Source organism: Aphelocoma coerulescens, chromosome 3 (genome assembly GCF_041296385.1).
Source record: "Aphelocoma coerulescens isolate FSJ_1873_10779 chromosome 3, UR_Acoe_1.0, whole genome shotgun sequence".
NCBI classification, from domain to species: Eukaryota; Metazoa; Chordata; class Aves; order Passeriformes; family Corvidae; genus Aphelocoma; species Aphelocoma coerulescens.
The window spans coordinates 78,317,051-78,329,575 of NC_091016.1; the positions used below are offsets into that span (position 1 = coordinate 78,317,051).

A 12,525-nucleotide genomic window follows, 5' to 3' on the forward strand; every position below is an offset into this window, starting at 1 on the left:
CTTGATTAGTCTGTAAATGAATGAATTGTCTTCATATTTGAATTTTCTCTTTATTAGGTATGATGCATTCAAATTTGGCTGTGCATCTCTGAGAGTACCTCCTGACTTACTTTATCAGATTAGGCACGATATCACAGTGTCACCCAGTGGAGTAGCTTTTGTCAAGGTAATGATACTAGTGCTCTGTGACAGGATTTTCACTGCCTGTTGGCTGACGAGCTTAAGATCAAACTGATACTGTAGTTTATATTTTGCTGCATTAAGAGCAGAGAAGAAGGGGAGGTTCAATCTCTCATTTCACAATGTTTTGGTATTTGTCAAAGTGTTGAACTTCTGGCAGTTCAGGAAGTAAAACTTCTTTATGCTCTCCTTTATACTGAAGGCTTATTTAATCTATAATTAAACTATTTTACTTGTGCAGTTTGGGGATCAAACAGTAATTATCTGTGTGCAACAATTTGTTCTTGTCCTGCCTGTATAGCAGAATGGTGTCTTAGAAAAAGTAGTGATTTGGGACATGAAAGTCCCTGACTTGCTTTCTATTGTTCTCATTCTGTTATATGTCCTCCTGGCTGGTGTGTAATGAATATGGCCTGGAGCTGTTGCAAATAGTTAGCCAGTCACCAGCATACACGTATTTAATGTAAAACAAAAACTTTTTAGTAAAGAATATTTGCAGAATTTTTAAAATATAATGTTCCTTCAGCATTTAATACTTTGAGAATTAACAGCTAAATATTGAAGTCCCCTTTTAGTTGATAAGGTTATCTGAACTTTGCATTAGCGGGGCTGATGAATACAAAGAACAAAAAGCTGCTTGTTCTGTCCTTAAGCGCTTTGCCTGTATTCTAGGTTCCTTGTAATATTTGTGGGAAAAGCCAAACTGTTGGTGGCAAGGGCATCTTGCTAATTTTTCTTCCTGTCAGTGGTTAACTAACAGTTCTGGGGTTTGATTTTACTCTTAACTATTTATGTTGGGCTCTTTAACACCACGTTTTCCTTTGTTCCCTTTCCGGCAGCCTTCGGTAAGAAAGGGTGTGCTGCCAAGGATGCTAGAAGAAATCTTGAAGACCAGGATAATGGTGAAACAGTCAATGAAGGCTTATAAGCATGACAAGGCTGTGACTCGAATGCTTGAAGCTCGTCAGTTGGGTCTTAAATATATAGCCAATTTTACTTTTGGCTATACTGCTGCTAATTTTTCTGGAAGAATGCCATGCACTGAGGTAAGAATTGCAGATAAAAATGTTGGAAAGATGTTGGTCAGATAACATAATATTATTATTTGAAACAAATTAAATACTTTCAGAAAAGCTGTTTTCATTTGTAGTACTGAAAATCAGCAATTTAGGATTTATTTATGATCATCTAGAAAAATATAAAGGTCTTCTTTTTCTTTTTCCTGTAAAGGAGCATTTGGAGTTGGCATTTCTGTAGAACTGTTTCCAAAGGTAGATTGGATTACACTTCTAATAGTGGAAATAAAACATTGTAGCTTTTTCATAGTTTCCATAGGAATCAGCAGAATCCAAAAACTAGAGAAAATGATCCTGAGCAGTCTTGTCTTGCTCCTTAGATTTTTAATACTTCTAAAGAAGTTTAAAACAATATTTTCTTTATTTTAATACTTAATAATTTTTTATCATTTTCCTTTTAGTCCTTTTTTTCAGGTAAGTTAAGCAACCTTTTTATTTATTGTATGTATTTAAAGCATGAAATAAAATATATTGTCTCAATACAGTAATTTTCATAAAAAGATCAAGCACTGTTAGACTGTGTTTACCAAAACCTAGTATAAGGTTTAGCAGCAGAATAAAGATTTTCCATCTATCTTTAACTTTCCAGATTGGAGACAGCATTGTCCACAAAGCCAGAGAAACGTTGGAGCGTGCCATTAAACTGGTGAATGATACCAAAAAATGGGGTGCTCATGTTGTATATGGTGATACAGACAGGTAATTCACGGTCTGCTTCCTATAATTTTTTAATAATAATAATGTTTTAATGTTTTAATAATGTAATAATCATAGTAGTTCTTCATAGATAGATTTTGCTTTTGTCTCAACAAGGGAGATTTGTGATCTTGAAAAGTGCATGTGGATCTTCTTTGGATGTTGCTTACTGTCTTTGCTGAATATGCAAAGTGACTAATACCGAGTTTGCTTGGATTTCTTTTAGCACTTTGAAGGTTTCCTTTCTTTTGAAAATTATGTGGAACAGAAAAGGGGGAGGGGAAATATTTTTTCAGTTGTGAATTAATATAAATCTAATTTACCAAATTACTGGTTTTGTGCCTGTTTCTGATGCCATTTTTATTTTGGAAAATAGAGTACTTATAACACAGTAGGCATTGCACCTCGAGGAAGGCACTGTTTTAAGCTTCAGAATTGGGTACAATGCAAAAGCAGCCACCAGAGCATACAAAGATATTATTAAGCTGCCTGACATACATTTTCTCAGTCAGTCTTTCATCTAAATAATAGCCATGCTCTAGACATATCCATCTCTGTTCCACACTTGGATAATTTTTCAGCCATTGGGAAACAAAGCTTGTCTGGCTGTCCTTTCTTAATAAGTTGTGAATCTAGTGACTGACTTCAGCCAGATCTGATAAAAGACTTGACATTTCAAAGATACTGAATTCATAGTGGCTTCATTTTAAAAAAAACTCTTGGAGGAAGTAAAATCCTGTTGCTGCCCATAGTGGGGGAAAAATGGCGTACCAGAGCTCTCTACAATTCTTTCCTGGGAACTCCAGTTTTGCACTGCCTGGGAACAGTCACATTCCCTGCCTCACCAGATAGTCACAGCATTCATCAGCCCTTTGGCACTCCTCATCTCATGCTGAACACCGAAGTTTCCCAGACTTTTGGCTTTTCTAGCTGAAGGAAGGGAGTACAACTGATAGCAGCATCCCTGCCTCTCTACCAGGAAACTATAGCTTGTAATTTTCAGGAACTATGTTGAACAGATCTGTGCTGACTTCCTATGTCTGATTTCTTGTAGCATGTTTGTACTCTTGAAAGGAGCCACAAAGGAGCAGTCTTTTAAGATTGGTCAAGAAATTGCTGAAGCTGTAACAGCAACAAACCCCAAACCTGTCAAACTGAAGTTTGAAAAGGTAAAAGGAAAATATTTTGCTTCAAATGTGTAGGGTGCCATACAAAAAAAACCCCAACAACAACAAAACACATAAAACCAACCAAACAAAAAAAAGCCACCAGAAAAAAAGTTGAAAAGATTTTTCTGAACCCTAATGTACATAAGGATAAAAAAGTCATGTGCTGTGCTGTTTCTGTGGGTATATTGCAAGCTGCTTAATGCCTCAGGGACCTTCTCAGAGGAGCACTACAGTATGAACAATAAAAAAAAATTCCCTACTTTCACATCAGTGGTTTGTTGTGCTGGCAGCATCAGGCAGTTTGAATTCCTGTCTCATCAGTTTTTGGAAATGTCTCCCTCAGTTTGGTATTGTATACCTACAATTAAATCAATGTGTGCAACTTAGTAGAGGAAATGTTCACCATCCCCAATTCCAGCGCATTAATTACAAGCCTGATATGTATTTTTTAGGCAGACTTAGGACACTTCAGCATATGTCCCTGTGATACTCAACACCTGTAAAATGAAAAATCATAGAAATCCATTCAGTAGGCTTCTGGAAGAAATGTTAACCACAACAAATCTTTTATAGAAGAGTAAGGCAGTGTGTTACCGATTTTGCTGGAAGTTTGTCACTGTAGAGTCATTAGCAAGGTGTTCAGGTCTGTTAGCTTTACTTCAGGTGGTCTGGATATTTTCAAAATACATTCCTGACCCAACAAGTTCATTCAGAATTTGTAAGCCTGAGGCAACCTAAACTCACTGTTCCCTCTTCCATGAGAGTCAGGAAGATGTGGTGTTATCCTAGTAACACTACAAAGAGGAAATTGTTTTCCATTCTTTTATTTAAAAGTGTTCAAGGAATACTTACACAATCAAGAATGAAATAAGAGGTTGGAGAAAACAAGCCAAAGAGACCATGATCCTAAAAATCCATTCCTGAGAAGACTGTTCTCCAAGCACCGGCATTTAAAAAGCATACTTTTCCCAGATGGAGATACTAGCTGATTTTTGGCACCTCCTTATTAGATAAAGTTTGAAAACAGGAAGTTCTAAGCCACTACTTTTGCTAGGAACATTTTCTTCTCAAATGTTAAAAATGAAGTTGTCTTTATAAGAAAGAAAGATAATAGAGTTACATTAGAAATGGTGACAGATGCAATCCAGAAAAGTAAGGGTACTTGCAACAGTTTATATGGTGTGTCACTTTCCATCTGAGCTTCAGCTAAATGAAATAGAAAGTGATTTAAGAATGGAACACCACAGAATCCCAACTTCCTTAGCCATCCTTTAAGGGTCCTTTGATCTGTTTTATCAGTTGTAATGATTTAACAAAAAAAAAGCAAGCAAACAAAAAACCCCAACAAACAAACCTACAAAGCACAATATTCCTTAGGAAACCCTCTATGTTCAAAGTCACCTTATATTCCCAACATATTCCAGATTGGGCTATCTTCTTTCTGAACATTCCAGGTCTACTTGCCATGTGTCCTGCAAACTAAAAAGAGGTATGTGGGTTACATGTATGAAACACTGGACCAGAAGGACCCAGTATTTGATGCAAAAGGCATAGAGACAGTCCGAAGGGACTCCTGTCCTGCTGTTTCCAAGGTAAAGTATTCACAGATTTCTTCCTGAATGAAATTATAATCTTCTTCTTTCATTTTATGTTTGTCCTTTCTCAGAGTTTCTAGTCCTTTTGAGTTGTCTGAGTCTTCATCTGTTTTTCTAGTATGAGCCATTTGAAAGATAAACTGAAGATCTTTTACAGCATTACAAGGACTTGCATTTTACACCTTATCTTTCATCCCCTAAAAACCCCATTAAAAGCCCTTGGCCCATGTAAATTCTCTCAAAGACCATTCTTAATCCAGTTCACTTTACCTGGAAGTATTACTGCCAGATGAGTGAGACATGCTGATCAGTCTGCCAATAGCTCACTTACATAAATCTGGTTCAGCTAAGAGTTCCTTTAAAATATGCTTTTTGGCCTCTTTATTTTAAGCTGTGTATTGAGAGGTTAAAAAGAAGTTAGGAAATCTTGTTTTTAGCCAAATTAAAATAATTTTATGCCAGTAAAAAAGGTAACCACATAGAAGGGTTTACTAAAGTCATGGCAAAATATTTTAGATGGCAGGGAAAAACATCTTCTCTCCTACTCTGGAAATTTCCATAATTGTTGAAAAAATCTTAGTGCTGGAGTATGGATGATGTCATGAAGGGTGTGGCAAACCAAGGAAAAAGTTGTCCAGTAATGTGTTTGTCTTTGAGTGGAAGAGATTGCAGCCTGTTGTCATATTAATATCCTAGTTCACCACTGGTACTTTTTCTAAGCAGTGTATTTTTATTTCCATGTAATTTACTGAATTAATTGGAATTAATTATTTTCTAGTTAAACATACATGTTTTTCTCACCTTTCTCCTTTGGTTGTAAAGATACTTGAGTGTTCCATCAAGCTGCTATTTGAAACACGGGACATAAGTCAGATCAAGCAGTATGTTCAGAATCAATGCATGAAGTTACTGGAAGGAAAAGCCAGCATGCAAGACTTCATCTTTGCAAAAGAGTACAGAGGGAGCTCAGCATACAAACCTGGAGCCTGTGTACCTGCTCTGGAAATCACCAGGTAATGAGATCAAGAAGTGCTAATCATACATATTTCTTATCCTGACCTTTGTGCTGACAAGTTATGGGTAGGAGCTCATAGATATTTTTTTCTTGATCTTTGTACTGACACATTATGAGTAGAAGATTGTGGGTATTTTTTCTCTTGACCGTCATACTGTCAAGTTATGGGTGGCAGTGAGATGTCACCTTCAAATACTGTTGAGGCAGTTGTCCCTGACTTTCTTCTGTATGTGAAAAGAGATGGTCCTAGAAAGCCATTTTGTAGTCCTGGAAAGAGCCACATGTTCAAGAGGAAAGTCTTGGCAGGACGCTGTAACAGTGTGTTCACTTCTGTTATTTACAGTGTGGGTTTTGTACAAGGGCTGGACTCTCCTAGTTTACTTGTCATTCATGGTTGTTAGATATGTTACAAATTGTGATAGTGATATCTCTTAGTGTTGTGAAATACATTACCAGGCATAGTTTTTCAATTTTAATAAAGTACCTTACTTAAAGTTAATATTTCATCCTGTTGATATCATTTATCAGTAATAGATGAACAGATAATGTAAGCTGGAACATTTTGTCACCTTGCTTAATACAAAAGGTCTTCCAATTAAGCTATGCTTTTTTAATAAAATAACATCCAAGTCCAAAACTGATACCTGCTTCAAATGGAATTGTCATTTGCTTTCTGAGCAAAGGATAATTCAATTTGAAGCACATCTCATTCTACTGAGCAAGCAGTCTCAGAAAGCAGAGGACAATTTGACCAGAAAGCCAATTGTACTGGAGCTCTTTTTAGTACCCTGGCTGCTCCTTATTAAAATATTTCCTTAAGGAAGGGGTAGCTAGAAAACAGCCTGCATGTAAATCCAAGTGACCTGAAACAGAACAGCTGTAGGGCTTGTGTCTCAAGTCCTAAAATTTAGGTCTGATCATGAGACAAAAATGAAACAATTTGGTCCTAACTCCAGTCACCTGGAGAGCAACTAATATAATCAGATGGGGAAGCTTACAGGCCAATGACTTAACTATGAATTTGCCTCTGGATGCATTCTCAAGGCTGTGTTTTGGCAGGAGAATGCTTGCCTACGACCGTCGCTCTGAGCCGCGCGTCGGGGAGCGAGTGCCCTACGTCATTGTGTACGGCATGCCCGGCCTGCCCCTGATCCAGCTCGTCAGGCGGCCCATCGAGGTGCTGCAGGACCCCAGCCTGAGGCTCAACGCCACCTACTACATCACCAAGCAGATCCTGCCCCCTCTGGCCAGGGTGTTCTCACTCATTGGCATAGACGTCTTCAGCTGGTACCACGAGCTGCCCCGGGTGAGTGTTTTCAAACGAGAGTTAGCAAGTGCAGTGCATCTGTGTGCAGTGTTTGGCCTTGTTGTGACTTCTAGTGGAATGAGGTTGATAGGAGGCAACAGCAAAGGTTATTTTGTGAAGCAGTGTTTGATGCTCAAGTACGCAGTCCTGATTCTTAGATCTTCTGTGTGGGGGTTTTTTTCCACATAGCAAATCAATTTTTTCAGCCAGCCCTTCTGTGCAGGGTTGATCACACTGTCATCTTGTGTTTTCTGATCCCTTCTATAGTTTTAGAGAATATTTTTCTATAACAGTGTATTTTTAACAGTAACAGTGTGTGCATCTGTTTGGCCATATCACCTTTTAAATCTGTCAGTAAAAGCTGTTGGAATTCCTGTTTTTCCAAAACCTTCTGAAGATCTTTCCTCTGTATAGAAAAGGTGGCATGCCCCAGCAGCAGGAACACTTTAAAAATTTGTATCACCAGAAATTTAAAACCAATAATACCCAAGCATGATTTCCCTAAAAGTTAAAGAAGTCATTGAGGTGCAGGAAAAGAAGAATTGGATAGCTGGATTTTAGTTTGTGATTCCCCAGACAAAAAGGGATGGTGAAAGACAGTGTATCTGTGTCGTTTGGTTACTCTACTCAGAGTAGACTTCGCAGCATAGTAACACATGGTGTTTCACACTGCAATATAGCATTATAGCTGTATTTCCCAGTATAGCCTTGACTGAATTCAGTTCTTCTTCTTTTCTCTACCTTTCCAATGGCACCGTGGCAGTCACCTTAAGTGTCTCCAACAAGCTGCTGTAAAAAGGTAAAAAGAGCCCTGGCTTTGTGCTAGGCCAAGGAGCAGCGAGGAAGTCACAGGGAGCAGAGCAGCAGGAAAGTGAAGGATAGCACAAAGCAAAAGTCATGCAGCAGCAAGAGCAAGTGCAGAGAACGAACTTCCCAGGGTGATGGGCCAGTGGTGGAGCCTTGTCCAAGGAAATCAGAGCATGAGCTAGTGCCATGGACCAAAGCACTGTGGCAGAGCTGTGCCCAGGACTGCCCAGCACAGACACTCGAGGGCAGGCAGGATCCAGACAGCAGCCACTGGGGCTGCAGCCAGGGCACGTTTAGATGCGAATCAGATCAGCACCTAAGACAGGAACAGCTGCAGGAGGCAGAGTTTGAGGTGAGATCAGGAGTTAAGCATGTGACCAAGGATTTTTTGGTTACAGATTCCCTGTGAAATAGGTGTGGGGGAGGGCTCTGATCAGCGTATCACTTCAGGGCCAGTGCTGCGCTCCTCAGAGTGCTGATTCATGTTCATAATTCCATGCCCTGCAGGCTGTCTTGCACTTTCTTACTCGAGAAAAACGTACGTAATCTAGGAATAAGGCAAGCTGCTGCCTTGGAAGTTCATTACCTCTTAATTATTTTTCTTCACAGATTCAGAAGGCTGCCTCAGCTGCCCGCACTGAGCTAGAAGGACGCAAAGGCACCATCTCGCAGTATTTCACGACCTTACACTGTCCTGTGTGTGATGAACTGACCCAGTATGGGATCTGTAATAAATGCAGAAGTCAGCCGCAGCATGTGGCAGTGATTCTCAACCAAGAAATCCGAGAGTTGGAGCGTAAGCAAGAACAGCTGGTCCAGGTACAATTAAAGCATTGTCAGATGTCTGTCAGCAAGAGACAGGGGCTGAAATTTCAAAGCAGTGTGTTACTGAATGCTCCCAACAGAAATTGGAAGTATGGTCCGTGTGTTAAATGTGCTGCAGCTTGTTTGCTTTTTCCATTGCTGTCGAAGGCAGGGCAGCAGCTGTTACTCTCCTAGGCTTTGTGGAAAGCTAAGGCAAAGGAAGAGATCAGAACAGAAGACACTTTTCTCATTTTCTTCTGATTTTTAAGAGTATCTTATGTTTTGTAGGTCCCTTTTTATCATGACAGCTGTGTGAGAGTGTAAAAGATTCACCCTTTTTTGCATTAAAATAACAGATGATATTCTAGAAACAAAAATGTTTGGGCCAGAAAATTTATTTATTTAAATGCATAACATGGATGTTGTTTAGTTGGGGGATTTTCTTGCTACCTTTCCTCTCAATAGGAATTTTCCAAGCTGCTTTTTCCCCTTGAGCTAGAAGTCAATTAAGAGGGTAGCTGACTGTGCTCATGAATATATTACAGCAAAGCACAATGCCTCCCCTTGTGGAAACATATGCATACGCTCACCTGATTTTCATACTGTCATATTTTATAATTAATAAATATTTTAGTTTAAATTTATTTTTGCCACTAGCACATGAACCATTTTAAAGACTTGTCTGAATGTCAGGGATATAAATGTTCCTAAATTAAGCATTGATTTGATAGGCTCTCATGGGGTTGCTAAAATCCCACTGTAATTCACTTCTAAAATACGTCATTTCTAAGGTGTGGACTTCTTGCTGTATTTTGTAGTATTTGCTTTTATCTGTGTTGGAAGTGGCAGTAAGGGAGAAGATGCGTGTTCTGCAGTTTGCCTGTGGTACTCTAAACCCTTTGCATTGCTCTTGTTCTGGAATAAATCAGAATTTGGCAGACTGGATCAGCTCCACAGAAGGATCAGTGAGTTTGATTAGAACATTCTCTTGTCCCTCCAACAACGCAACAACTCAGCAAGGCCTGGGATCCTTTTGGGACAGTGTCAGTGTTTGATGCAGCTGTAAGAGCATCTTCTTATTTTAATATGAAGGCATATATATCCTTCACAGCTTAAATCTTTAGCTCTGTGAGATTACATACATGCTGGAGCCAGCAGAAAACTGATATAACACTGAGCTGTACATTATTTTAAACTGCACTCAAAAATTACGTGCTCTAGGTTGAAACCATAGACTTCTCTCCTCAACACAAACTGAACGTAGGACATGTCTCAAGTACCATTTAGTTTGGTCCCTAGCATTTAAACCAGCCACAGCCTCTTTCAGAAGAAGTTGGGTAGATGTAGTTCTGAGATTACAAAGCTGGAACCAGCTGTTTAAATCCTGTTCCTTCTGGTCACAGTTTCAGGCCAGAGGACTCGGGTATTCTCTGAGGTGCCACATGTGGGACTTGGCCAGGAGGGGCTGCCCCTCTCCAGCTATTGTCAGTCTGAGTTTCTGGTCTGCAGGGATTTGGTGCTGATGCAGGCCTGGCATCAGCACGGAACGTGGAAAGAAGGAAAAGTAGTTGTAAAAACAAAGGGATACAATGTGGGTTTGTTGATCAGGCTATGCAAATGATAGGATAAACTGTGTAACTTTTAATGTTACAAAACACAGGTGTGGTTGGAAGCAAATTTCTAAGGTTTTGGAAAAACTGTTGGAGGTGGCAAATGCTGCAAAGGATAAAAACAAAATAGCAAAACAGGAGCTGTTCGTTTTCTAAAGGTATCTGCCTTTGGGAAAACTGTGCCTGCTGCTATTTTGTTCCATCAGGTATCTCACATTAAAGGTATTTTCAAGCAGCATTAACAAGTAGTTCCGTGAACAAGGAGAGCAGTGCTACTTATGTGGTCTGTTCTTTGTTGGGATTGATTGACTCTGATTAGGTGAAACTCTAATTAAAGCTTATCTTGAAACGAGTTATTTATTTGAAGTCCCTTTTCTCTGCAGAGAATAACTGCAGGATAAGAGTTTTGTCTTTTTTCACTAGGAAACTTTTATAGAGAGTAAGTTTATCACAAATAGAACACACTGCCCTGCTTAAATCCAGTCAACTTATTTACCTTATTTTTCAAGTTCAAGTAGGACTTAATTAGCAGGATTGAAACTCGAGCTGTAGTGTCCTGCTGTTGCTCTCTGCCCAGTTCAGTGGGTGATGTTGGCAGCCACCCACCAGCAGCCAAATGAGCTGTCTGGCAGCAGCCAAAGAGGCTGAAGCAGAGAAGGGAGCTGCTGTGGATCACTCCATGTTGGGGAAAAGCTCTGTGCAGAAGGGCTGTGCCTGTTCTGCTGATACAATCTTGAGGATTTAGCAGTCCTTAGTGGTTTATGCCTTCCTTGTGTCATTTAAAATAATTGGTTTGTTTTTTCTCGTGTAATCCAGATATGCAAGAACTGCACAGGCTGCTTTGATCGGCAGATCCAGTGTGTCTCCCTCAACTGCCCAGTACTTTTCAAGCTCTCCAGAGTAAGCAGAGAACTGTCAAAGGCACCCTATCTCCGCCAGCTGCTTGACAAGTTTTAAATGATCTGTGTTACAGGATTCCAGGTGCTATTTTTTTTTTCTTCAGTGTTTACCACACTAAGACTATTGTGCATGGTGCTTTTTCAATTCTCACCTAGTCCAGGATTTCCATTTTAGCTGTTGGGTTTATTATCTGAAGAACAAAGAACACTTATATCATAACTAAATTTAAAAAAAAAAAACCCAACCCATTTGTTGATCTATGAATAGCTCACTTTTTAAGATGTACAAATTTCTTCTTCCTTTCATGTTTCTAACATACTGTTTTATAATGCTGATGTTGAAATAGCTCTGTGTAACATCTTGTAAATCCATTTCAAAGTAGAAGTCAAGTTTACTTCCTGGAGGAAGGAGCACTGAAAACCTCTTGAAACGATAAAACCATTTGTGTGTGTTCTTGAACTGTCAGTATCAAGACGTGTTACTTATATATTATCCATTCACTTTATAATTTTGTCTGCGAAATATTTTGTAAATACACTTTTTTACTTTTCAAACAACTGAGTAAAATAATGTGCAATGACTTTTATACAGATAATTTTAAAGTTGGTTGGTATATCTCCTCCTAAGTTTTGCTTGATTCCAAGTAGATTGTTATTTTGATCAGACTGTGCAAGCAGTAGTACCATGTGTAGCATTTTGAAACATTATTTTCTAAAAATTGCTGTCTTGCTTTAGCTATTAATGGGGCATTGTGAGGAACTGTGCAAAGACATTTTTGTTACAAACCTGTGGGACTGTTGCAATACTTTAAATATAAAATTTTATTCCATTTTTGCTTGTTTTGTATAGACATTTCTATTGCTTCTAAATATGCTTAAAATATTTTCTTTCCTTACGTACTGTACAGTTAAATCTTATTTGCCACCATCTTGACAAAATGTGTATTTAGAATATTTGTATAACTGTATAAAATGGAAAAGGAATTATGTGGTCAGTGCATTGTTTTCTAAACTGGAAATCATTTTGTTTTAGAAGTTAATAATGGAAACCATATTAAAGTTGAATAAAATGATATGGTAAAAAAATTTATGTGGTTTTTTTTTAATATTTACCCTCAATTTGTTTCCCTTCTCTGGCACACACAGTAATGTAAAAACAAGACTGCTCAAATCAAAGTTAAGAATCCAGCTTAAACTTCTGGATCTAAAACATCAGTAGCAATTCTTGGAGGCCTTCCCCATACCAGAAGAGAAACATTTCCAGTTTTCCATTAGTCAAAACAGGACTGAGTTTTAAATTTAAAAGTCCAGAGGAGTTTTGAAAAATAGAACAAAACTTTATTTACATCAAGGAACCTGAGTGCCTTC

The 12,525-nt window shown here is 38.6% G+C and overlaps 1 protein-coding gene across 2 annotated transcripts in view; it reads left to right on the top strand.

Moving 5' to 3' along the window:
- Positions 1-12,225, top strand: part of REV3L (REV3 like, DNA directed polymerase zeta catalytic subunit) — a 118,493-nt gene extending 106,268 nt beyond the window's left edge. For both annotated transcript variants that reach the window (XM_069010975.1, XM_069010976.1), the window contains 9 exons: positions 58-166; positions 1,020-1,226; positions 1,846-1,955; positions 3,007-3,121; positions 4,576-4,713; positions 5,539-5,729; positions 6,791-7,037; positions 8,454-8,663; positions 11,075-12,225. In XM_069010975.1, the coding sequence (XP_068867076.1) occupies positions 58-166; positions 1,020-1,226; positions 1,846-1,955; positions 3,007-3,121; positions 4,576-4,713; positions 5,539-5,729; positions 6,791-7,037; positions 8,454-8,663; positions 11,075-11,215 (1,468 nt within the window). In that variant the 3' untranslated portion in view covers positions 11,216-12,225. The remainder of the gene's footprint in view (positions 1-57; positions 167-1,019; positions 1,227-1,845; positions 1,956-3,006; positions 3,122-4,575; positions 4,714-5,538; positions 5,730-6,790; positions 7,038-8,453; positions 8,664-11,074) is intronic.
- Positions 12,226-12,525: the final 300 nt, after the last annotated feature.